This window comes from Salvia splendens, chromosome 15, assembly GCF_004379255.2.
Source record: "Salvia splendens isolate huo1 chromosome 15, SspV2, whole genome shotgun sequence".
In the NCBI taxonomy this organism is placed as follows: Eukaryota; Viridiplantae; Streptophyta; class Magnoliopsida; order Lamiales; family Lamiaceae; genus Salvia; species Salvia splendens.
This window is the reverse complement of record NC_056046.1, coordinates 15,372,871-15,395,111: the sequence shown is the minus strand read 5'-3', so window position 1 is coordinate 15,395,111 and position 22,241 is coordinate 15,372,871. Positions and strand designations below refer to the sequence as shown.

Sequence of the window (22,241 nt, the reverse complement as noted above, 5' to 3'; positions counted from 1 at the left end):
GGAAGAGGGTGCAAGTACAAGTCACGGTGTCGCCTCCGCGCCGATCCAGATGGGCGTACCACGGAGCAATGAATATTTGATCCAACGCTTCGCTGATATGCGCAGGACCACATCACATAACACACTGCAGGCCGATTTGATTGAAGAAGTATGGGCACGTGGGGGAGGTAGTGGCGTTGTGTAAACTTGGTAGTGATTTGTACTAGATTCAATGTAGTGTGTGATTTTAATTTTAATTTAGTGTGTAATTCTAATTTTAATTTGTATTGTATTTGTATTTTTATTTTTATTTTTATTTTTATTTTTAATTCGTATAGTCGGCCTTTCTTAATCCACTAATTAGAGCCCGATAAATTTGTTAATAATTACTTGATATATTATAAAATGAAAGTTGATTATAAAATTTTGGGGCTATTGGAGTTGTCCACTATAGTGGCGGAAATAGAATTTTGGGGCTATGGATAAAAAATTGGGGCTATGGACAAAAAACTGGGGCGGGGCTATTGGGCGTGTCCACCTTATAGTGGACACCCTAAGACCATCCACAATAGCGGATGTCCCGGCGGACGTCAGACCGGCGTGCCGGACATCCGCCATGAGGCAACATGCATACGGATACGGACGTCCGCTGCGGACACCGGAGTTTCGCGGCTTTCCGGGACGTCTGTCGGAACGCCCACCATTGCGTTGACACGACGGATGTCCCGGCGGACGTCCCGATTTTTATATTGTTTTTGTGGATTTCCGTCGCGATGTTCGTCATTGTGTAGTGGGATGTCCTTATAACGTGATAAAAAGTGTTTTTAGGAAGTCCGTAAGGATGTCCGGACATCCGTCCCATTGTGGATGCCCAGGAACGGCGCCGTTTTAGGGTCCACATAGATGTAATCGCATTGCGAAAGGCATTTCACCCTTTCACTCCCTCGAAGGGTCCGTCATATTCAAACCCCCCGAGGGCATTTGCGTCATTTCACCCGTCACTCCGGCGGCTCATCTGAATATATATACTCACTTCTCCTCAGCTTAAACTCGACCTTTCCCCCAAAATCTAGATTCTCTTCGATTTCGCCGGCGGCGCCACCACCACCAAATTCCGAGAAATGGAGTCAGCGGCGCTATCGCAGATCGGTCTCGCTGGTTTGGCAGTCATGGGGCAGAACTTGGCCCTAAACATTGCCGAGAAAGGGTTTCCCATCTCTGTTTACAATCGCACTACATCCAAAGTCGACAAAACCCTAGATCGCGCCCACCGCGAGGGCCAATTGCCGCTCACCGGCCACTACAACCCCAAGGATTTCGTCCTCTCCCTCCAGAAGCCGCGCTCTGTTATCATCCTCGTCAAGGCGGGTGCGCCGGTCGATCAGACAATCGCCGCCCTTTCCGCCTACATGGAGCCTGGCGATACCATCATCGATGGGGGAAACGAGTGGTACGAGAACACCGAGCGCCGCATGGTCGATGCATCTGCCAATGGCCTGCTCTACCTCGGCATGGGCGTCTCCGGTGGCGAGGAAGGCGCTAGATATGGTCCCTCTCTGATGCCTGGTGGCTCTCACCGTGCTTACTTGAATATTCACAATATTTTAGACAAGGTCGCGGCTCAGGTCGACGATGGCCCCTGCGTCACCTACATCGGTGAAGGGGGTTCCGGCAATTTCGTGAAGATGGTCCATAATGGGATCGAGTATGGCGATATGCAACTCATTTCCGAGGCCTATGATGTTTTGAAGAATGTTGGGGGATTAGGAAATGATGAGCTCGCCGAGATTTTTGGGGAGTGGAATCGCGGTGAGCTGGAGAGCTTCTTGATTGAGATCACATCCGACATCTTTAAGGTGGAGGATCATGAATCCGGGAAGGGGCATTTGGTGGATAAGATTCTTGACAAAACGGGGATGAAGGGAACTGGGAAGTGGACCGTGCAGCAGGCAGCCGAGCTGTCCATTGCAGCTCCCACTATTGCTGCTTCGTTGGACAGCAGGTATATGAGCGGGTTGAAGGATGAGAGAGAGGCTGCCTCTGAGATTTTCCGAAAGGAAGGATTGACAGAGGAGATCAACAATGTGGGGGGCGTGGATAAGAAGAAGTTGGTTGATGATGTTAGGCAGGCTCTGTATGCATCCAAGATTTGCAGTTACGCCCAAGGGATGAATCTGTTGAGGGCCAAGAGTTTGGAGAAAGGGTGGGGGTTAAATTTGGGTGAGCTAGCACGGATTTGGAAGGGCGGGTGCATCATTAGGGCTGTGTTCTTGGACAGGATCAAGCAGGCTTATCAGAGGAATACGGGACTGGCTAATTTGCTGGTAGACCCAGAATTTGCTAGGGAGATGGTCCAGAGGCAGGCGGCTTGGAGGCGTGTTGTGGGGTTGGCGATTCAGAAGGGCGTTAGTGTTCCTGGAATGTCAGCTAGTTTGCAGTATTTTGATACGTATAGGCGTGGGAGGCTCCCTGCTAACCTTGTGCAGGCGCAGAGGGACTACTTTGGGGCGCATACCTATGAGAGGGTTGATCGCCCGGGAGCATATCACACTGAGTGGTCCAAGCTTGCTCGTAAAGCCAAGGTCTAGTGGAGAAGGCCTTGTTTGAGGTTTGGTTGTTATTCCTATGGGTTTCTTGAGGCATTAAGCATGAATTGAAGTTGTATCCCCTGATGAGAATTGTTGTTGACAAAATATTTTGTAGCGTTGCATTGTTGTTGCGTATGCAGTTAATAAGAGAAGCATGCCTTATTTGAAGTGTTCTTCTTGACTGCATTGAGTTGTTTAGTTCTTCCATGACCTGTTTTATGTGGTTATTCCATTGGAGCTGTTGTTTTAATTGTTTTCGTGATAGCCGTGATTCATGATGAAAATTGAAGGCTTTAAAATTTAAATGTATACCGGCAGATTGTTTGATGTGATTTACTCGTTGGCTTCTCTTTCTTAAGGAAAGTTAGATTTGAATTCTGCTTGTCTTAAGAAACAAGGGTATCGTGGTGCAAATCTACGTGAATGGTTAATATTGATGGATTATTTGTGAGTACATTTTTATTTATATTCCCTGTTGAAATGAAATTGGTCTCCTGGCTTGGTTGCTTTCAATGTTGTTATCTCGAAGATATTAGGGTGCTTCAAATTGGATTTCTAGAAATTGCATTCATTTGCTGAACTTAAATCAGCATGAGTTTGATTCACAAAAATAATGGCAGGGAGGTGATATTTTCTGAAAAGCATAGACATGAGTTAAGATTACCTTAGATATAGAATTTTCTTATAGACTTTGGGTTGTTGGCTTTCCAATTTTGTATAGATATAATGTATATCTCCATGATGAGTAGTGTTTGTACGTTTTGATGAACTGTTGATTTGAATACGCTATTTTACCTATGAGTAGAAGCCATATTGGATTTTGATAACTAAATTCCTACTTGTAAGAATATGTCTGAGAACTACTATGCAGCATATAATTTTCAAGAGCATCCTCCAAATTATATTGGAATATATGGTTAGTATGTTCCTTATGAAGTTGGAATTAGAAACTAATAGTACTCAAGTAATGGAGAAATTTCAACTCTTATATATAAGGGTGTCCACTATGGGAGCGGCTCGGCGGTCGCCGAAGAGGGGTGTGGGGAGAGGCGGGAGGCGCGGCGGTCATAGTGGCTGGGGTGGCCGCCGCGCCTGAGGACGGGGGAGGGGGGCGGAAACGGCTTCGCCGCGTGCGGGGCGAGGACGCGGCTGGTGGGGGTGAGGCGCGGCGGTCATAGTGACCGCAGCTTCCGGCGCGGCGGTCGACGCGTGCAAAATTTTTTATTTTTTATTTTTCCTTTTTCCTCTATAAATACAACCATTCCCCACTTATTTTTACCATTTCCACAACAATCATTCAACATCTCAGCTCTCTAAAAAATGCACCGAGGAGACGACGAATCACCCGACTCTCAGGAATCGGGATATGGCAGCAATCCGTCAAACCAGTCGGCTAATCCTTTCCATGCAGCTGGATTTGGCGGATATGCAGGTCAGGGGTCGGGATTTGGCGGATATGCGACTCCGTCCCAGACATGGAATTGGAATCAATCTCCCCCACCGTGGGCATCGAGTCCACCCATTCATCCATCTCAGTCGTGGAGGTCTTCTCCAACTCCCCCATCTTTACAGCGGAATCTGAGTCGTTCCGCTTTTGGAGATTACAGACCCACCTTCGACACGCTTCACCAGACGCGACCGGGTTCCCCTTTCCAGGCCAGCCAATCTCCCATCACCGAAGCAGATCACGATGCATTTGAAACTATGATGGGCCTGCTGAGTTCCGGCATCCCAGAGACACCGGCAGCACGGGTGGAAACGCCCGTTCCGACCCGAGCAGGTAGCGGCAGTTCAAGGGGTGGAGGCCGTAGGGGAGGAGGCGGCAGTCGGGGCTCCGGCCATGGCGGTGGTCGCACGGCGAGTGGCGAGGGCAGTGGCACTGGCGGTAGCGGTGGATCTGGTTCTGGGTCCAACAGGGGGAAGCTATACACCAAGGACGAGAGCGTTGCCGTGGCGAAGGCTTGGGATGCAATCACTTCGGACCCAGTGGTTGGCAACGATCAGCACGAGGGGAGCTTTTGGAGGCGCGTAACTGATGCATACGAGGAGCTCAAACCCGAAGGCGCCGAGAGTCGCGACCCCGAACAGATACGGAAAAAGTGGAGTAGGATTCTCCGGGCTACCAAGCGGTTCGCGTCGATATACGAGAACAACCTTCGTCACGCTGAGAGTGGCCGCAGCGCAGCTGATGTTAAGGTCCTGTCTGAGGGCCAATTCCACACGGAGGGCTGGCCGAAGTTCCAGTCGTGGGAGGAGTATCTTGTTCTCGCGGATTGCCCGAAATTCCGGTCGATCGTGGCGCTCGAGACAGGAGGAGCGCCTGGGCCAAAGCGCACAAGGCAAAACATTACCGGCGACTACAGCAGTGGAAGCGGTTCGCACGAGTTCGAGCAGTCCAACGAACAAGTCGAAGAGCCAGCCGCCACTCACACTAGGCGCCGACGGCCCATGGGACAACAGGCCTCTATCCGCAGTGCACGAGGGGGTAGAGGTGCCTCCCGCCTCTCGGCAGGCGCGTCCGAGGCGCGCTTCCCCCAGTCCGGATCAGTCCGACCGTCCAATGTGCAACCCTATGTGCAACCCCACGAGGTATTGGCCAATACCATAGACGTGACGTTGATGCAACAACTGCAAGACGCACTGCGGTCGTACGCAGGGGAAACTGACCCGTACGTCAGGAACGCCTACAAGAGGCTCATCAATCGGCTTGAGACTCGACTGGGGTTGGTTGATAATGCGCCTAGGGATACCGCGGCCGGCAGCAGCGAGAGAGGAGGAGGAGAAGACGAAGAAGAGGAAGACGAGGAAGCCGACTCCGACACCGAGTAGACGGTGGCGGAGTTTTGTAGTTGTATTTTATTTTAATTATTCGTTGTATAATTTTACCACCTTCCAATACAACGAATATTCGGCCCTAATTACCTCGTTTTCTATTTATTTTACTCTGCAATTATTTAAATTACACTTCATTAAAATAAAAAATATTTTAAAATGAAAATTGATTATAAAATTTGGGGGCTATTGGAGGTGTCCACTATAGTGGCGGAAATAGAATTTTGGGGCTATGGACAAAAATCCGGGGCTATGGACAAAAAACTGGGGCGGGGCTATTGGGCGTGTCCACCTTATAGTGGACACCCTAACCAAATTTGTTTTGATGTGTCTTTCGGAATCCCTCCAACGTTCTACTATATCAGATGGTGTGGATTTTCCTTGCTTATGTGTGTCATGTCATTCCACTGCAGGTATTAATTTCCACCACCACCTTCTTCCCTTGGGGATACAAGTGGTGGTTATTTTTTGCTGACATAATTTTACAATCTGCCAAATTTTATTCAGAGAATGCTTGATGCTGACTTTTTTCTGCGAGATTGGTTAATTTGGATTTTTAATTAATTAAATAAATTTAATTGAACTAGTTAATTTAAATATTACAGTTTCTTAGTATTTAAAATGACATGAATATATATCTTCTATAAGCAAATTTATTAATTTATTCAAAAGCTGAATTGTTTTCAATCTGTAGATTTGGGGCAGTTTTTATTTTAGAGTAATTAATTTTTATCTATTCAACCAAATAACAACTGTATACTAGTACTCCACAAATTACAATTTCTCACCTAAAAGGGAAAAAGAAAAAGAAAAAGAAAAAGTGAAATATTTTGTTTTTTTCATAAAACTCTTCGCATGCCAAAACACTTTCGCTTGCTTTTCCAGCTTCGCCCTCTCCTCGAAAGCATCCCCCCTCTCTCTCTCACCCACGAGGCCGGAGCAGAGAAGAATTTAAATTGCAAATACAGTTCACCATTTCCATTATACTAACGAAAAGGTTCTTTCGACATACATTACTCACGGATCCGATGATTGATTCGACCTCATCTGTTCCGGAACTGATCGAATTTCTCAAACCCTCATTTCGCGATTGCGAGTATGATGAGGTGCAGGGTATACTGGTGGACCGGGAAAAAAGAGTGAAATTTGAAATCGAAAATCTCGTGACAGAACGAGATGAACTGAAGAAGCACGTTGAGTTTTTGGAGAAATCTAAAGGCTACACGGAGTTGGAGAAGTGTGAACTGGAGGAGAAGCTGGGTAGGAGCGAGAGGAGAGGTAAGGAGTTGGACAAAAAAATTATGCAAATGAGTGAGAAACTGGAGAAACTGAGGAATGAAAAAACGGTTGTTGAGGAGAAGCTGGTTAGGAGTAGTGAAAAAATTGGGGAGATGGATGAACGTATGGTCGAATTGGGGAAGGAGATTGAGGAATTGAGAAGTGAGAAGCTCTCGGCAACTAAAACCATTGAGGAGTTACGGGCAAAGGAGGTTGAGGCTGATCGTGTTGCGCAGGAACTGAAGCGCAAAAATGCTGAGGCTCTCGTGACAGAACGAGATGAACTGAAGAAGCACGTTGAGTTTTTGGAGAAATCTAAAGGCTACACGGAGTTGGAGAAGTGTGAACTAGAGGAGAAGCTGGGTAGGAGCGAGAGGAGAGGTAAGGAGTTGGACAAAAAAATTATGCAAATGAGTGAGAAACTGGAGAAACTGAGGAATGAAAAAACGGTTGTTGAGGAGAAGCTGGTTAGGAGTAGTGAAAAAATTGGGGAGATGGATGAACGTATGGTCGAATTGGGGAAGGAGATTGAGGAATTGAGAAGTGAGAAGCTCTCGGCAACTAAAACCATTGAGGAGTTACGGGCAAAGGAGGTTGAGGCTGATCGTGTTGCGCAGGAACTGAAGCGCAAAAATGCTGAGGCTCTCCAGACGATTGAAGAGCTGAGAGTGAAGAAGATGATGTCTGATAAGGCAGTTGGATTCTATGAAAATGATTTAGATCCGAGGATTTTGAAGCTGGAGAGAACCCTTGCCAACTTGTTCAGTGTGGATGTGGAAGATCTTGACGGTCTTGCTGCTAAGGCTGAAGCTGAAGGGAAGGCAATTTCTCCGAACGGTAAGGTGAACCTCGAAGAAGAAGATATGGCAGGGAGGTGATATTTTCTGAAAAGCATAGACATGAGTTAAGATTACCTTAGATATAGAATTTTCTTATAGACTTTGGGTTGTTGGCTTTCCAATTTTGTATAGACATAATGTATATCTCCATGATGAGTAGTGTTTGTACGTTTTGATGAACTGTTGATTTGAATACGCTATTTTACTTATGAGTAGAAGCCATATTGGATTTTGATAACTAAATTCCTACTTGTAAGAATATGTCTGAGAACTACTATGCAGCATATAATTTTCAAGAGCATCCTCCAAATTATATTGGAATATATGGTTAGTATGTTCCTTATGAAGTTGGAATTAGAAACTAATAGTACTCAAGTAATGGAGAAATTTCAACTCTTATATATAACCAAATTTGTTTTGATGTGTCTTTCGGAATCCCTCCAACGTTCTACTATATCAGATGGTGTGGATTTTCCTTGCTTATGTGTGTCATGTCATTCCACTGCAGGTATTAATTTCCACCACCACCTTCTTCCCTTGGGGATACAAGTGGTGGTTATTTTTTGCTGACATAATTTTACAATCTGCCAAATTTTATTCAGAGAATGCTTGATGCTGACTTTTTTCTGCGAGATTGGTTAATTTGGATTTTTAATTAATTAAATAAATTTAATTGAACTAGTTAATTTAAATATTACAGTTTCTTAGTATTTAAAATGACATGAATATATATCTTCTATAAGCAAATTTATTAATTTATTCAAAAGCTGAATTGTTTTCAATCTGTAGATTTGGGGCAGTTTTTATTTTAGAGTAATTAATTTTTATCTATTCAACCAAATAACAACTGTATACTAGTACTCCACAAATTACAATTTCTCACCTAAAAGGGAAAAAGAAAAAGAAAAAGAAAAAGTGAAATATTTTGTTTTTTTCATAAAACTCTTCGCATGCCAAAACACTTTCGCTTGCTTTTCCAGCTTCGCCCTCTCCTCGAAAGCATCCCCCCTCTCTCTCTCACCCACGAGGCCGGAGCAGAGAAGAATTTAAATTGCAAATACAGTTCACCATTTCCATTATACTAACGAAAAGGTTCTTTCGACATACATTACTCACGGATCCGATGATTGATTCGACCTCATCTGTTCCGGAACTGATCGAATTTCTCAAACCCTCATTTCGCGATTGCGAGTATGATGAGGTGCAGGGTATACTGGTGGACCGGGAAAAAAGAGTGAAATTTGAAATCGAAAATCTCGTGACAGAACGAGATGAACTGAAGAAGCACGTTGAGTTTTTGGAGAAATCTAAAGGCTACACGGAGTTGGAGAAGTGTGAACTGGAGGAGAAGCTGGGTAGGAGCGAGAGGAGAGGTAAGGAGTTGGACAAAAAAATTATGCAAATGAGTGAGAAACTGGAGAAACTGAGGAATGAAAAAACGGTTGTTGAGGAGAAGCTGGTTTGGAGTAGTGAAAAAATTGGGGAGATGGATGAAAGTATGGTCGAATTGGGGAAGGAGATTGAGGAATTGAGAAGTGAGAAGCTCTCGGCAACTAAAACCATTGAGGAGTTACGGGCAAAGGAGGTTGAGGCTGATCGTGTTGTGCAGGAACTGAAGCGCAAAAATGCTGAGGCTCTCCAGACGATTGAAGAGCTGAGAGTGAAGAAGATGAAGTCTGATAAGGCAGTTGGATTCTATGAAAATGATTTAGATCCGAGGATTTTGAAGCTGGAGAGAACCCTTGCCAACTTGTTCAGTGTGGATGTGGAAGATCTTGACGGTCTTGCTGCTAAGGCTGAAGCTGAAGGGAAGGCAATTTCTCCGAACGGTGAGGTGAACCTCGAAGAAGAAGATATGGCTATTGTGTTACGTGAAGCTCCTGCAGTTTCTGGTAAATGAAATCCCTTAATTTGTTTGCTTGGTTTTGGTTTTGGTTTTGGTTGAAGATTTACCATGTGGATTTTTAGCATGATTGATATTTGGAGGGAAGTGATGACTGATTTTGATAGAGTGGGAATGTGATTGGGGATATGGTCATGACATAGACATACTTGATTGATTTAGGATATAAGCAAAGTAGTAGATTATGTTCTCTTGATTTTATGATAAATCTTTCTATATTGTTGATATATTGTTGTGCATCGAAGAAACTATATTTGCACCTCTAAGGAATAACTAGTTTGCTTATCAAGGGTGTGTAGATTTCTTTTTGGTGAATCCGTTTCCCCAATTGTTTTATGTAGTAGAGCTTGTTAAATATATAGTCTTGTGAAGGGTGTTGTATGTCATTCTGTTTTTTATTGAAACCTTTGGCTGCTGAGATAGGCTGCTAGGTTAGTAACTAGCAAAACTGTGGGAAGTTCAAAAGGATATTGAAGTATTATTGAAGAGAAGATGGCTAAAACAAGCAAAGCAATTTGAAGAAAGCAAGGAAAACTACTCATCATGTTATTTATTGTCTGCCGACCTAAATTTTACTTCTTGGAGGCATAAGGACATAATCTAATGACAGTACTTATATCTAGACTGATTTTATTGCATAAATGGTAACAAGTTCGTAAATGATACGCATGAGATCAATATATATGACCAATTTGCCCTTCCTTTGCTGGTTGCATGCACATTGCACAGAAGGAAACCACATTAAAACTCTTACCTTGTTGATGTATAAAGTCATAGAATCAGTAAACTATCTTAGATATCGTTGTGGCTATGCCTATGTTTAGAGCACAGGTGCTACCAGTTCTCAATATTTGGTGAAGATTTGGTAGTATCACTGGCATTCATTTAATTTTTCTTATTTTACTTGTGTTAAAAAATCTTCACTGTTTCTCCTAAAACCTCTGCATACCTATGCATAGAGCTTACTTGATGCTGACGGGCCATTTTGATTTCCTTTAAATGCTTTGTTATGAACTTCTGCCTTTCTCTGACGAATTAAAACTCTTTAACACAAATATATTAGGTACTCACTCTTATTATTTCCTTACTTTTTTTCCTCTTCAGAGTTCTATTTCTATAGATATATTCATGATGAAGCACCAAAAGCTTTTTCTTTCGTCTATTTCCCCTTAATAAAAACCACAGTGCTAATTTAGTTTGGTTTTAATCTGTTTAACTTTTCACTTCTTTAAAACCAAAATGCCAACTTGTTACACTGTCATGAAAATTTCATATCTGAGATGCTGATTTGTTCATTATAGAAGGGTAAAACACATGTTTCCTGTGGCATATCTTCATATTCTTGCAGTTCTTTCTCATTCCCCTCGGATCTGAGTTCATAAATTTGCCGGGCACAAAAAGAAACTATCTACTCTGTGATCATGATGAAGCATCCATCTGGTTTGTGATGAAATGTAAATGTGCAATGTGCTTGCAGGTTCACACTCAAGGGTAATGCAATCGGGTGGTGAGGTGCCTACACAGAAGACGGTGCCCATGCCTCCATCTCATGCTGCTGGAAACGTTGTGATTGTGATAGACGATAGCGACAGTGGCAGTGATAATGAAACCTCCATTCCTGACTCGTCATCTAGGAAAATAAATGAGGACAGAACAGACAGCAGTGAGGATTCTCTTATGAGTCCTACTAAGAGGAGGAAGTTAAGCGCATCTGCTACACCATCTCGCTGCAGTTTTCCCAGCAGAGTTGAAGAAAGAGTTGATGCTCTTCAACAGCCTCGTAGCCTGGATTGTGTGGATTCCACGGATTCGGATGATGACTTGATCTCGGATGACCATATGAACAACCTTGTTGCGACATGTCAAAGCAAAGTAAGGAGCACAAAAGGTTAGCTGTCGTGACTGCTTTTCTGTATCTTGTATGTAATGGTACATGTGACTACGCTGTTCTTAATTGGGGCTTATAGCTACGCGTGTATGGTTGTTGATAGAATCATTATGCTGATTTTGATTTAGCTCTTGAAAGCCGATGTTAATTCCAAAACTGAAACCACCGATCTGATTATAACCCAAATTGACGATTTCAATAAAATCTTGCATGACTAAGTAGAAATAGCAAACATATAGTGTCATTACAGATTACACCCATTTTGTACTTAGTTGATAAAATAAATTCAAATATTTTCACTACAACGGTACACAACCACATTTGCTAGTTTACTAATACAACGTCCAAATAAAGCTCAATTTCTGATACTACTAATCTATCCCATTGAAATCACAATCATCAATCGGATTGAATTGATATCCCAAAAAATTCTAAGCCACTTCTTAAAATTATTGTTAATATTGGGAAGAAGCGATTACGTACGGAACAGAAAATACAAATAACAACAATAACGTTAGAAGCATGAATACTTTTAAATTCAAGGGGACACCTGTCAGATGACGTGGCAGAAAACCAGCCAATCAGTGAGCGAGTTTGTATTGCCCCACAAAAACCCACGTGAATTGACCATAAATTGACCAATTATGTTGTATTTAATTTTTAGACTAAAGTCTCATTTTGGTCCTTAACATATTGCGATTTTTTTATTTTGGTCCAAAACATTATCTTTTGAATTATTCGGTCCCTCACATTTGAAATCGGATCACATTTAGTCCGAAATGGATGGAACAATTAAAATGTAACGGTCAACGAATTTTAAATCGATTTTGACCGGATTAAGAGTTATAATTATGTTTTGTTAATGTCTAATATCTAATTAATCTAAAACTAAAAAAATTAAAATATAAAATAATTTAACAAGGGATTTTCCACTGGTTGGTGGGAATTTTTGATTAAAACTTACACACAAATTAAACAGAGCAAGAAACAACTACATAGACAGATGAAGATGCTCAAAAAGAAGGAAAAAAAAGAGGTTACTCCATGAAGATAAAAGAAACATTCATTCAAAACAAAATTATACAAACCACAAACCAAAAACTGTCAAACACCATCCATATCTTTGATTCCCAATAAATATCTACAAAACCTAATTCACAAACTACCCCTAATCCCTTCACACAGCAACAACCCTCCTCGCCCTCTTAGCAGCAGGGGATTTTATGCTCTTAGGCTGCTTCGCCTTCACCGGACTCGCCGCCTTCTTCACATGCTTCTTTGCCGCCACCTTCTTCACCACATCCGCCTTCCTCTTAGTTCCCACAACAGCAGCCAACTTCGATTTTTTAGTGGCAGGTGCAGCAGCTTTCTTTGTAGCAGGCTTTGTCGCCGCCGCCTTCTTTCCGACATCGGATAACTTGTACGAGGCCTTGATTTCGTTTAATTTCCCCTTCACAGCAGAATTTTTGAGTTGGAGCCCTAGAATCTCCCTGAAATTGGCCGGCATAACAGATTTGTGCGTGTCCTCCATGTACTTCGCAATCGCGTAAGGGCTCGAACTACGTTGGAATCGCCGGCGAGAACCTGGGTTGAATCGCCGTGAAATCTAGGGTTCCAAGCATTCAAAGTGAGAGATTGGGGAGATGGACGTGATTGAAGAAAGAAGCCGATTTGTTTTAATTTTGTGAAGAAAGAGGCGTCGATTGGAATTTAAGTGAAGAAAGAACCCTAATCGATTGGAATTTTGTGAAGAAAGAGGTTCGAAGTGTTATGGACGATTGGAATTCAAGGTTGTAGGAATTATAGTTTGGATTTTTTATTTTGATTTTATGTTTTAATTTATGTTTTATTTTGATTTTATGTTTTAATTTCATGTTTGAATTTTGATTTTTGTTAAATTATTTTATATTTTAAATTTTTTAGTTTTAGGTTAATTAGATATTTTACATTAATAAAACATAATTATAACTCTTAATCCGGTCAAAATCGATTTAAAACTCGTTGACCGTTACATTTTAACTGTTCCTTCTATTTCGGACTAAATGTGATCGATTTCAAATGTGAGAGACCGAATAATTCAAAAGATAATGTTTTGGACAAAAAAAAAATCGCAATATGTTAATGACCAAAACGAGACTTTCCCATTTTAAATAATTTTAAATTCAAGGGGACACCTGTCAGATGACGTGGCAGAAAACCAGCCAATCAGTGAGCGAGTTTGTATTGCCCCACAAAAAGCCACGTGAATTGACCATAAACTGTTATGGACGTGGATGATTCTGTACCACTAATTATACTAATATATCCATTAATCAAATACTCCAAGTAATTTGTCCACTCACGTACTTAATTAACCCAATAGATTTCAACTTAAATACTTCATCGCTTACGGTATGCACTTTTATTTGAAACGAGTCACACAATATAATTATGTTGGTACTTTACATGTTTACATAAATCGAGGGTTAATATTAGAAATTTCTTCATTAAAAATACATTAATCTATCCTCTTCACAAACAAGATATTTAATTTTATTACGATTGGACTGGATAGAAGGGGCAAGACCCAATTTCGAGATTAAAACGCTTTCCCAGTAATTAAAAAAGGGATTAATGATCAGACAACCTTAATCTGAGATTAAGTACTAAAAGTAAGCAGATTAATGTGTGTGAGTGTCATTTTCGCCATTTCAGGTAAGTACCATAAATATCTTGACTCCGTTCTATCTCTAAATCTCTTCTCTTTATTAATTATTAGGGCTTTTTTATTCTATGGTTCACAATTTTCCCCTTTTGCGTTTGCTGTGCAGCTTTTGCTTTTGATTGTCGCCTTTTTTATTCTCTCTCCCGTCAAACTATTTCAGGTATGCTTGAATCCATCCTCAATTTTTGTTAGGTTTTGAACCTTTTTGTTTCAATTTGCTTGTGTTTTGCCGTTACGGATTGAAAGTTTTGGGGTAGCTCTGCTCTGATTGCTGACTCCTTGTGCTCGTAACTGGAATTTACTTCTAGATTTTGTTTTGATTAGGTACCCCTTTTGTGTTGATTTTAGGTTTGATCGACACTTGATACTATGCATTTTGCTATGGTGTATGGGATTTTGACGATTTCGCATTGCTTTTTTATTAGATGTTAGTTTCGTTTGTTAATTAGTTTGTGTATCACTTTTGGCTCCCATCATGCATTCATAGTTTCGTACAATCAGTTTGCATTTAGAATGACTGTTTCGGATCTTTATTCCTTAGTGTGCTATGTTGAACTTATGTTTGCCAGTTAGAGATTGAATTGGTATATCATGTTTGTCAACTTGGTTACCTAAAAGTAAAAATGTAAAGGAATACCATCGTATCGTAGCACTTTTAACTTTGGGAAGTTAAAAGCAATCCCTAGAGATTGATTATTTTGGTTTCTCTTAGACCAGATAATGTCAATTAAGGCTTATTTGTCACTAACTTCTGCATGTTACAAGATAAAAAGTTCATGTTTTCTCCAAGATCTAATTACTCCAGCTCCACCCCTAGTAATCTGGAGACTCCATTTTATTCATTGAGGACTGTCCTTTGCTCCTTGTATTATTTTCTTTGTCAGTTACTCCATTTTATTCCTTGTTCTTGTTACACTTCTACTTGCCTTCTGGACTGTTGTTAGTTAAAATTAGAGTTTTGCTATTGGGTTGAGTCCGTTGACAGCTTCTTGTGGATTTGGTCTTGTAGTATACTCTTAGATTCAGAATAATACATAATTATTTTAATGGTTCATCAATTTAGTGAACTGAGGTGTATTATTTGCTTTCAGTTGCTCCAATCATATCCTGGATACTTCAGAAAGGATAAGTAATGTGAAGATATTATCCTGTATCACCTCATGTATGTGTTAAACTGCTAGAGTGGGTTCTGTTTTGAGTTAGCTATGAAAACTTAGGTGGCATTAGCTGTTTAAGGTTTGACGGCTTTGATCACACCGGGAATAGCACTCTTGTATTGATTTAATTTCTTATAACTGGTAGTACAAGTTATCTTTGCCTTTTCCTTAAACACAATATCTATACGACTCTGTCTAATAAGTATGTTTTCTTTCCTCATGCTGCGACTGTTTCAGAAAAATCCAGTGCTGTCCAATTGCGAGAGTATGGATCAAACAGTTGGTGATGAGATGCCTGAACCGGTTGATGGTACACATATCCGGCATAAAGAGAATGAGTTCTCAATAACACCTGGCAGCTCTGACATGCTGCAGTCAGAAATGGTTACACCTGGTGTTGATGATTATACTCATATGGCAAGAAATCGATATTCAGTTATACTGAATGCAAAAGACATGGACAGAATTGGTTCTTCTGAACATGCGAGTGCCAGTCCACGCTGTATGGATGATGCTGGGGTAATGGTTGAAGAGTTGACGCTGAGAAATTATGATGGGAAAACGTTGACTGTTGTGGGTAGTTCAAACAATAGAGAACGAACACAAACTAAAAAAAATCAGTGGCAGAATTTGTATCAAATAGGTGGCAGATCAGGAATCAGCAACCTTCATGGACGGAGTGGGTACAAAGGAAAAGGTCAGGCAACCTCGAGTGCCTGGGAAGATGAGGATAACAATTTCTTTCCCGGATTACTAGATCAAAGTCAGCCACCATCAGATTTTAGTCATAATAATATTATGGAAAATCAACTAATGGACAATGATAAAGGTATTCCAGGCCATACGTTAAATTCTTCTGGAGGCATTAGGACAAAGATCTTGTCTAAATCTGGTTTTTCGGAGTACTTTATTAAAAGTACATTGAGAGACAAAGGAGTAATTCATAAAACACACGCCTGCAGAGGATCTGGTACTGTGTCTGGGGACCAGGTTAATCCGAAGTGTGGCATTGCTGGTTCAACAAATACTGCCGCACCATTAGGTTGTTCTGGGAAGCCTGTTTCATCTCTTTCAGACAGAACCAATATTGATGGATTAAGTTTAAGAGAATGGCTGGAAGCTGATGGAAAGAAAGCAAATAAAGTTGAAAAACTGAATATATTTAGACAAGTTGTGGATCTTGTTGATTTTTCACATGTTCAAGGATCTTCGCTTCAAGATTTAAGGCCTTCCGCCTTCAAATTGTCAGGGGCAAATCTGGTCATGTATCTAGGATCTTCTGTACGTGCAGGGGTCACAGATAATTTTACAGATCAAGACAATTACCAATCTAGTCTTAATCGTAACGATAAGAGGCCAATAAATCAAAGGTTGATGTCCATTGAGAACCAGCATGTGAAGAAGCAGAGATCAGGTGATAAATTGAGCACTATCCAAAGATGGCCCCAGTTTCCATCAAGGTCTGGCACTAGATTTGCGACCAACAATGTTTCCAAGGATCCTAGCAATGATGTACACGAGGAGCAGGGTCCTATAGCAAAAACTAAGAACTACAGCAAACAGTTTGGCCATGATGTGCCTAATTCATTACATGCATTGCGGTCCTCTACGAATTTTATGTTAGAAGAGAAGTGGTATACAAGCCCAGAGCAGTTCTCTGAGAAAGGCTGTACCTTTGCATCAAACATATACTGCCTGGGAATTCTTCTATTTGAGGTTTGTGAATGTTCATGCACAACTTTCTATCTTTTTTACACAGTTCTGTACTCTGGCTGAATGAGAGCAACTATTATATCTGATTGCCACAATTTATAAGCATGACGTACTTTACAGAATTAATTATTATCCCATTAAAGTGTATGCATCTTAATTTATATGATTCTCGGAAGATCTTACTCTAAACTCAGATGTCTCACATCTATAACTTTAAAGCTGACAGTTTTAAGAATATGTTTTCAGAGGATTACTAATCTTTTTAGATTGAATCTAACAACTCAGGTTGATACTTAATATTTTTGGATTTTTAAATACTTGACAGTGTTTTCGTTATTCCCACCCAGGTGTAATATAAGAATTGGAAGGAGCATTGAACAAACTGATTATAGAAATTGCCATATCTTGCCACACTTTGATATATCTAGGTGCAGTGATATAGTATGAAGTATAGAAAATTTTAAGGTCATAGATTGCTCTTCACCTGGTGTTATCATATTTAAATGTTATCCATTGTATCTCCATGGCTTGCATGTAATATTAAAGTGGAAGCATTACTGTCTTGTTTCTTTCCTGGTAAGCTATTTGTCTGAGTTTATTCTTTAACATTAATATGGTGGTACTGCAGTTACTTGGCTCATTTGATTCTGGAAGATCTCATGCTGCTGCCATGCTTGATTTACGTCATAGGATTCTCCCTCCCAGCTTTTTTTCAGAGAATCCCAAGGAAGCTGGGTTTTGCCTTTGGTTACTTCACCCTGAGCCTTCATCACGGCCCACAACCAGGTATTTGATTTCATTCTCGGAATAAATATATATTTGGATAATTCCCACAAGCTTGGAAACTTTTCTGTGGCTGGATTCTATATGATGTCATTTTCAGTAACAGTGTTATTGTTGATTTTCAGAGAGATTTTGCAGTTTGAACTTCTAAGTGGTACTCAAGAACTACCTCGAGGTGAGTTGTTATCATCTATTCATGAAGAAGACGAGGAATCAGATTTGTTATTGTATTTCCTTGCCACATTAACCGAGCAAAAAGAAAAGTATGCACTCAGTCTATCAGAACAAATACAGTGCATTGAAGCTGATATTCAAGAGATTGAGAAACGCAAACCTAGAAAGTCATTGGTTCTATCTTCTTTGCTTCAGAAGTCACCTGCTGCTGCATGTGGGAGCAGTGCAAGTGTAGATCCATATTTAAAGGCTACAAATGATGCAGAAACTAGGTTAATGAGTAATATCAGGCAACTCGAACATGCTTACTTTTCAATGAGATCAAACTATCAGCTTGCAGACAGTGATTCTGCCACTGATAGGGATGTAGAACTCCTGAGAAGTCATGAATTGAGGTGCACTCTGGGAAAGGAAGAGAACAAGACTGAAGATCGTCTAGGGGGCTTCTTTGACGGTTTGTGTAAATATGCTCGCTACAAAAAGTTCAAAGTAAGAGGAATACTGCGGAATGGAGAATTTAATAATTCTGCAAATGTGATCTGCTCTTTAAGTTTTGACCGTGATGAAGACTACTTAGCTACGGGAGGGGTGTCAAAGAAGATAAAAATTTTCGAATATAAAGCTCTCTTTGATGATTCAGTCGATATTCATTATCCAGTTGTTGAGATATCAAATAAGTCAAAGCTTAGTTGCATTTGCTGGAACAGCTATATCAGAAACTTCCTTGCTTCGACAGATTATGATGGCATAGTCAAGGTCCGTATTCTTTGCTCATTCTTCTATAATTGATGAAAAAAAATTTAGTACATAGGTTAGCTTGTTTCTACTAATTTGAGTTATCTTAAAATTTCAAATTATATTGTAAATGTTTAATGTCTCGGACTCAGAGTAAGAGTGAGCTAGATCACAAGGAAGATTGTTTGAGTCCCCCACACTATTTATTCATGTGCATGTTTCCATAGCTAGTAGGAATGAGGAATGTTGCATGGGCGTGTATGTTAGTGGAGTTACATATATCCAGATGTTAATCTTATTACCAGATATAATTCTGAACATCTCTTGTTATTTTAAACTCGCATTATTCTTATTTGTATTTGGTATTTTGTCTCAGAGATGCTTACCTAACATTACACTCAATGGCTGTAGTTATGGGATGCCTCAACCGGTCAAGGGTTTTCTGAGTTTGTTGAGCATAGTCAAAGGGCTTGGTCTGTTGACTTCTCTCGTGTTGATCCTACGAAACTAGCCAGTGGCAGTGATGATCGTTTGGTGAAAGTATGGAGCATAAACGATGTATGTATCCGTTTCCTGTCGTGTATCTTATGCTAAGTCTTCTAATAGCTTTACTCCACAACACTCATATTATCTTTCTACCCAAGGGTTCTTTTTCATGGTATTCAAGTTCAACTCTTATGTTGTGGATGTGTTAGAAGTTGGAGAGAATGGCATTCCTAATAACACTTACTGTTTAACATTTCGTGTTCTTTTACATGAAAATATGTTTATTGCAATGGATTAAATCCTGTGACATTCAATTCTCTTTATGTTACTAAATATTCCCCATACAACCACAAGCAGCAGCTCTTGTGTGCATAACAATTGAGTATTATGATTCTTGATTCTCTCCAGCTGAATTTGCTCTGCTTCAGTTCTAAACACTTTCTGTGAGCTGGCTGGTCTTGAACATCTACTGTGGCCAAAATTTTTTTATAGTCAATAAGAAGTTTTATTGTATAGTTTCTTTCGTAGTTTTCTGTTTTATTATACTGATCTTTACCCTTTGGTGCAGCGAAATAGTTTGTGCACAATAAGGAGCCATGCAAATGTTTGCTGTGTTCAGTTCTCACCTCACTCCTCCCATTTACTGGCCTTCAGCTCTGCTGATTATAAGACCTATTGCTATGATCTTCGCAATGTTTCAGTACCTTGGTGTGTGTTGGCGGGCCATGAGAAAGCTGTAAGCTATGCAAAATTCTTGGACTCAGGAACAATTGTTTCTGCATCCACTGACAACACACTGAAGATTTGGGATTTAAAGAAGACAAGTTCCAATAGTTTGTCAAGGGATGCTTGTATTTCAAGTCTCAGAGGGCATTCTAATGAGAAGGTTAGTTGCTGCTCAGCCCCAAAATGGAGGCATTTTTCTTGATATAGTAAAAAAAATTCTAACTAAACTTAGTTCTTCTGCTTCACAGAACTTTGTTGGCCTATCGGTGAATGATGGTTATATAACATGTGGTTCCGAGACAAATGAGGTGCTTCACACTTTTAACTCATCTCTCTCTTGCTTTTGTTATGAATGCTTAGTGGTGGGTTCTGAAACGATATTAGAATCATGTGTAAACACAGTTGGCGTGAAAAAAGGTGTTCTCCGAGAATTGAGAAGATAAGCATATAACTGCAGCTTCATTCAGTAGTAATGAGATCACCTTTTTTTCCAATAGTTGTTGCCCGTTGCTTTATACTGTTCCATGCCAGAGAGAGATAGATGTTTGTGATCAAACGCTGAATGATGATTTTTGCTTCTGAGCTATGACATTTATGTTTTAACTGTAGTACAGATATCGTAAATTGTCGGTCCTGTTTTTATTATACCCGGCTCAGGATTAAACCATTTTAGTCAAAGTAATGTACAAGTGACTTTGCTTATGCATGTTTTCTGCTCTGGCTTGTGATCATGTAATCGTTATTGGAGATTTCCTTATACCATTTATTCCACAAAGAGTGATTTTTCATAGAAACAGTCTAGAAAGCTATGTTTGGTGATATGGTTGCAGATATGCTAAATTGTGAGCTCAATTCTGTAGGTATTTGCCTACTATAAATCTCTGCCCATGCCAATTTCTGCCCACAAATTTGGCTCCATTGATCCCATGACTGGCAAGGAGACAGAAGATGATAATGGACAGTTCGTTTCAAGTGTTTGCTGGAGACCCAAGTCAAATACGGTTGTTGCTGCTAATTCAACTGGATGTATCAAACTCCTACAGTTGGTTTAGACATAGTATATAAGTATGTTCTTCCATTACAAGCTGTGCCATATCAAAGTTCATATCTGCCCATCACTGAAGCATCCTGCACTACTTCTAGTTGCTTGTTTTGTTGCTTCCACACTACGCTGGAAACAAAGCTTGATCATGGAGTTTAGCTTTGGAAGAAAGTGGGGCTTTTACCTTCCTTGCCTCGGATGCCGTTTGTCAAGAGGTAGGCTTGATAACGGGGTTTGCCAAGAGTAGCTTGGTGAGGAACGAAGGTGGGAGACACGTATGTCCCTAACTACCTTAGCCGGGTGGCGTATTCTTAGATTCTTGCAGAAGTTGCTCCTTAAGCAAGGTGAAATACCAAATGCCCATCATTTGAAGCAACTTCTGCACAGTTGATTTTTAATGTTGATATATAGTGGAATTGTAACGTGATTGAGGTTGCGTGTTGAGCGGCATTCTTTGTATAATTTAGCTTTACACCAAATTGTACTACTCCACTATTCTATTAATATTCATATGTATTCTGTAATGAGTGGGATATATAACCTACACTAAAACTAGTGGATTCTTCATTCTTTTACTTGCATACCACATTACTCCTTTTGGAGTCTGCTTATGCTCAATTTATCTGTTTTATTTTTGTAGGAAGACTGCATTTTTTTGGTCAGCGTGTATTCTACATTTATATAAAAGAGATGTATGTTTTCCTGTTAGTTGTAATTTAGTCTGCACACTTGTGCACTTAGTTAAGAGTTGTTAGGGTTTAGGATTATTGTTCTGACGCACTCAATTAATTACTGTTGTTTGTCTTGTTTGAGTAAGCTCAATTTGTTTTAGCAAAAAAAATCATAATTTATGGGCATAAAACTAGAAATCACATATGTTTTGAATATGGGGAATTACAATTGACAAAAAGTGATTCAAATTTTATAAATTTAAACCAGGTAAAAGGAGGGTATTGCATTGATAGGGGTGGGAAAAATATTGAAAAATTCGGTATATCAGATTTACTGTACAGAAAAATATTGGTATCGAATTTTTCGTATATCATAGTTTTTGTTACGGTTTGATACCTTACTGAAAGATTTTAGTATGATAACAATATGAATTTTCATATAATGTGGTACTGAAATTTCGACGCATACCATAATTTATACATATATTAATAAATGTATTTATAATATAACTATTATATAATGGTATAATGGCATTGTGGTATATCATACCGAAATTTGATATGCCATAAAATTTCGGTATATAGAATTTCGGTACAATATATTGAAAAGTCGGTGTAGGTATCAGCACTAAAATTTGTCGTACCAAAAAGTTGGTATGCCGAAAATTTGTATGGTAAATATATGGTTTTTGTTCATACCGAATTTTCAATATGATATGACGATTTTGACCTACCCCTAGATT

The 22,241-nt window shown here is 40.1% G+C and overlaps 5 protein-coding genes across 8 annotated transcripts; 4 read left to right on the top strand and 1 right to left on the bottom strand.

The window, feature by feature from the left end:
* Positions 1-1,016: 1,016 nt before the first annotated feature.
* Positions 1,017-2,735, top strand: LOC121769527 (6-phosphogluconate dehydrogenase, decarboxylating 3, chloroplastic-like). The gene has a single exon (XM_042166362.1). The coding sequence runs from the start codon at positions 1,101-1,103 to the stop codon at positions 2,565-2,567; it is 1,467 nt and encodes a 488-aa protein (XP_042022296.1). The 5' UTR covers positions 1,017-1,100; the 3' UTR covers positions 2,568-2,735.
* A 3,410-nt stretch (positions 2,736-6,145) lies between these two features.
* On the top strand, positions 6,146-7,754 carry LOC121767294 (peroxisomal and mitochondrial division factor 1-like). The gene has a single exon (XM_042163534.1). The coding sequence runs from the start codon at positions 6,428-6,430 to the stop codon at positions 7,553-7,555; it is 1,128 nt and encodes a 375-aa protein (XP_042019468.1). The 5' UTR covers positions 6,146-6,427; the 3' UTR covers positions 7,556-7,754.
* A 628-nt stretch (positions 7,755-8,382) lies between these two features.
* Positions 8,383-11,469, top strand: LOC121766415 (myosin heavy chain, non-muscle-like). Its single transcript, XM_042162708.1, has 2 exons — positions 8,383-9,408; positions 10,897-11,469. The coding sequence occupies exons 1-2, from the start codon at positions 8,640-8,642 to the stop codon at positions 11,310-11,312; spliced, it is 1,185 nt and encodes a 394-aa protein (XP_042018642.1). The 5' UTR covers positions 8,383-8,639; the 3' UTR covers positions 11,313-11,469.
* Positions 11,470-12,457: 988 nt separating this feature from the next.
* On the bottom strand, positions 12,458-13,562 carry LOC121766747 (histone H1-like). The gene is made up of 2 exons (XM_042163003.1): positions 13,506-13,562; positions 12,458-12,913 (listed from the first exon to the last, which is right to left on the bottom strand). Exons 1-2 carry the CDS (start codon positions 13,560-13,562, stop codon positions 12,485-12,487), a joined length of 486 nt encoding a protein of 161 aa, XP_042018937.1. The 3' UTR covers positions 12,458-12,484.
* A 393-nt stretch (positions 13,563-13,955) lies between these two features.
* LOC121768275 (protein SPA1-RELATED 2-like) lies at positions 13,956-21,402 on the top strand. 4 transcript variants are annotated; one of them, XM_042164712.1, is made up of 8 exons: positions 13,956-14,171; positions 15,406-16,884; positions 17,510-17,667; positions 17,790-18,594; positions 18,985-19,131; positions 19,628-19,945; positions 20,034-20,093; positions 20,646-21,402. In XM_042164712.1, exons 1-8 carry the CDS (start codon positions 13,971-13,973, stop codon positions 20,835-20,837), a joined length of 3,360 nt encoding a protein of 1,119 aa, XP_042020646.1. In that variant the 5' UTR covers positions 13,956-13,970; the 3' UTR covers positions 20,838-21,402. The 4 variants fall into 4 exon arrangements, with proteins under 4 accessions (XP_042020646.1, XP_042020649.1, XP_042020647.1 ...); XM_042164713.1 differs by lacking the exon at positions 13,956-14,171 and adding an exon at positions 14,195-14,335; XM_042164714.1 differs by lacking the exon at positions 13,956-14,171 and adding an exon at positions 14,369-15,309.
* The last annotated feature ends 839 nt before the right edge of the window (positions 21,403-22,241 follow it).

Bases quoted from the DNA above. Each gene is read 5' to 3' on its own strand.
- LOC121766747 (XM_042163003.1), bottom strand. From the start codon at position 13,562: ATGGTCAATTCACGTGGCTTTTTGTGGGGCAATACAAACTCGCTCACT. The intron at 12,914-13,505 runs GTTTTCTGCCAC...TTGGAACCCTAG, and splicing joins ACTCGCTCACTGATTGGCTG to ATTTCACGGCGATTCAACCC.
- LOC121767294 (XM_042163534.1), top strand. From the start codon at position 6,428: ATGATTGATTCGACCTCATCTGTTCCGGAACTGATCGAATTTCTCAAA.
- LOC121768275 (XM_042164712.1), top strand. From the start codon at position 13,971: ATGTGTGTGAGTGTCATTTTCGCCATTTCAGGTAAGTACCATAAATAT. The intron at 14,172-15,405 runs GTATGCTTGAAT...CGACTGTTTCAG, and splicing joins CTCCCGTCAAACTATTTCAG to AAAAATCCAGTGCTGTCCAA. The intron at 18,595-18,984 runs GTCCGTATTCTT...CAATGGCTGTAG, and splicing joins ATTATGATGGCATAGTCAAG to TTATGGGATGCCTCAACCGG.
- LOC121766415 (XM_042162708.1), top strand. From the start codon at position 8,640: ATGATTGATTCGACCTCATCTGTTCCGGAACTGATCGAATTTCTCAAA. The intron at 9,409-10,896 runs GTAAATGAAATC...ATGTGCTTGCAG, and splicing joins TGAAGCTCCTGCAGTTTCTG to GTTCACACTCAAGGGTAATG.
- LOC121769527 (XM_042166362.1), top strand. From the start codon at position 1,101: ATGGAGTCAGCGGCGCTATCGCAGATCGGTCTCGCTGGTTTGGCAGTC.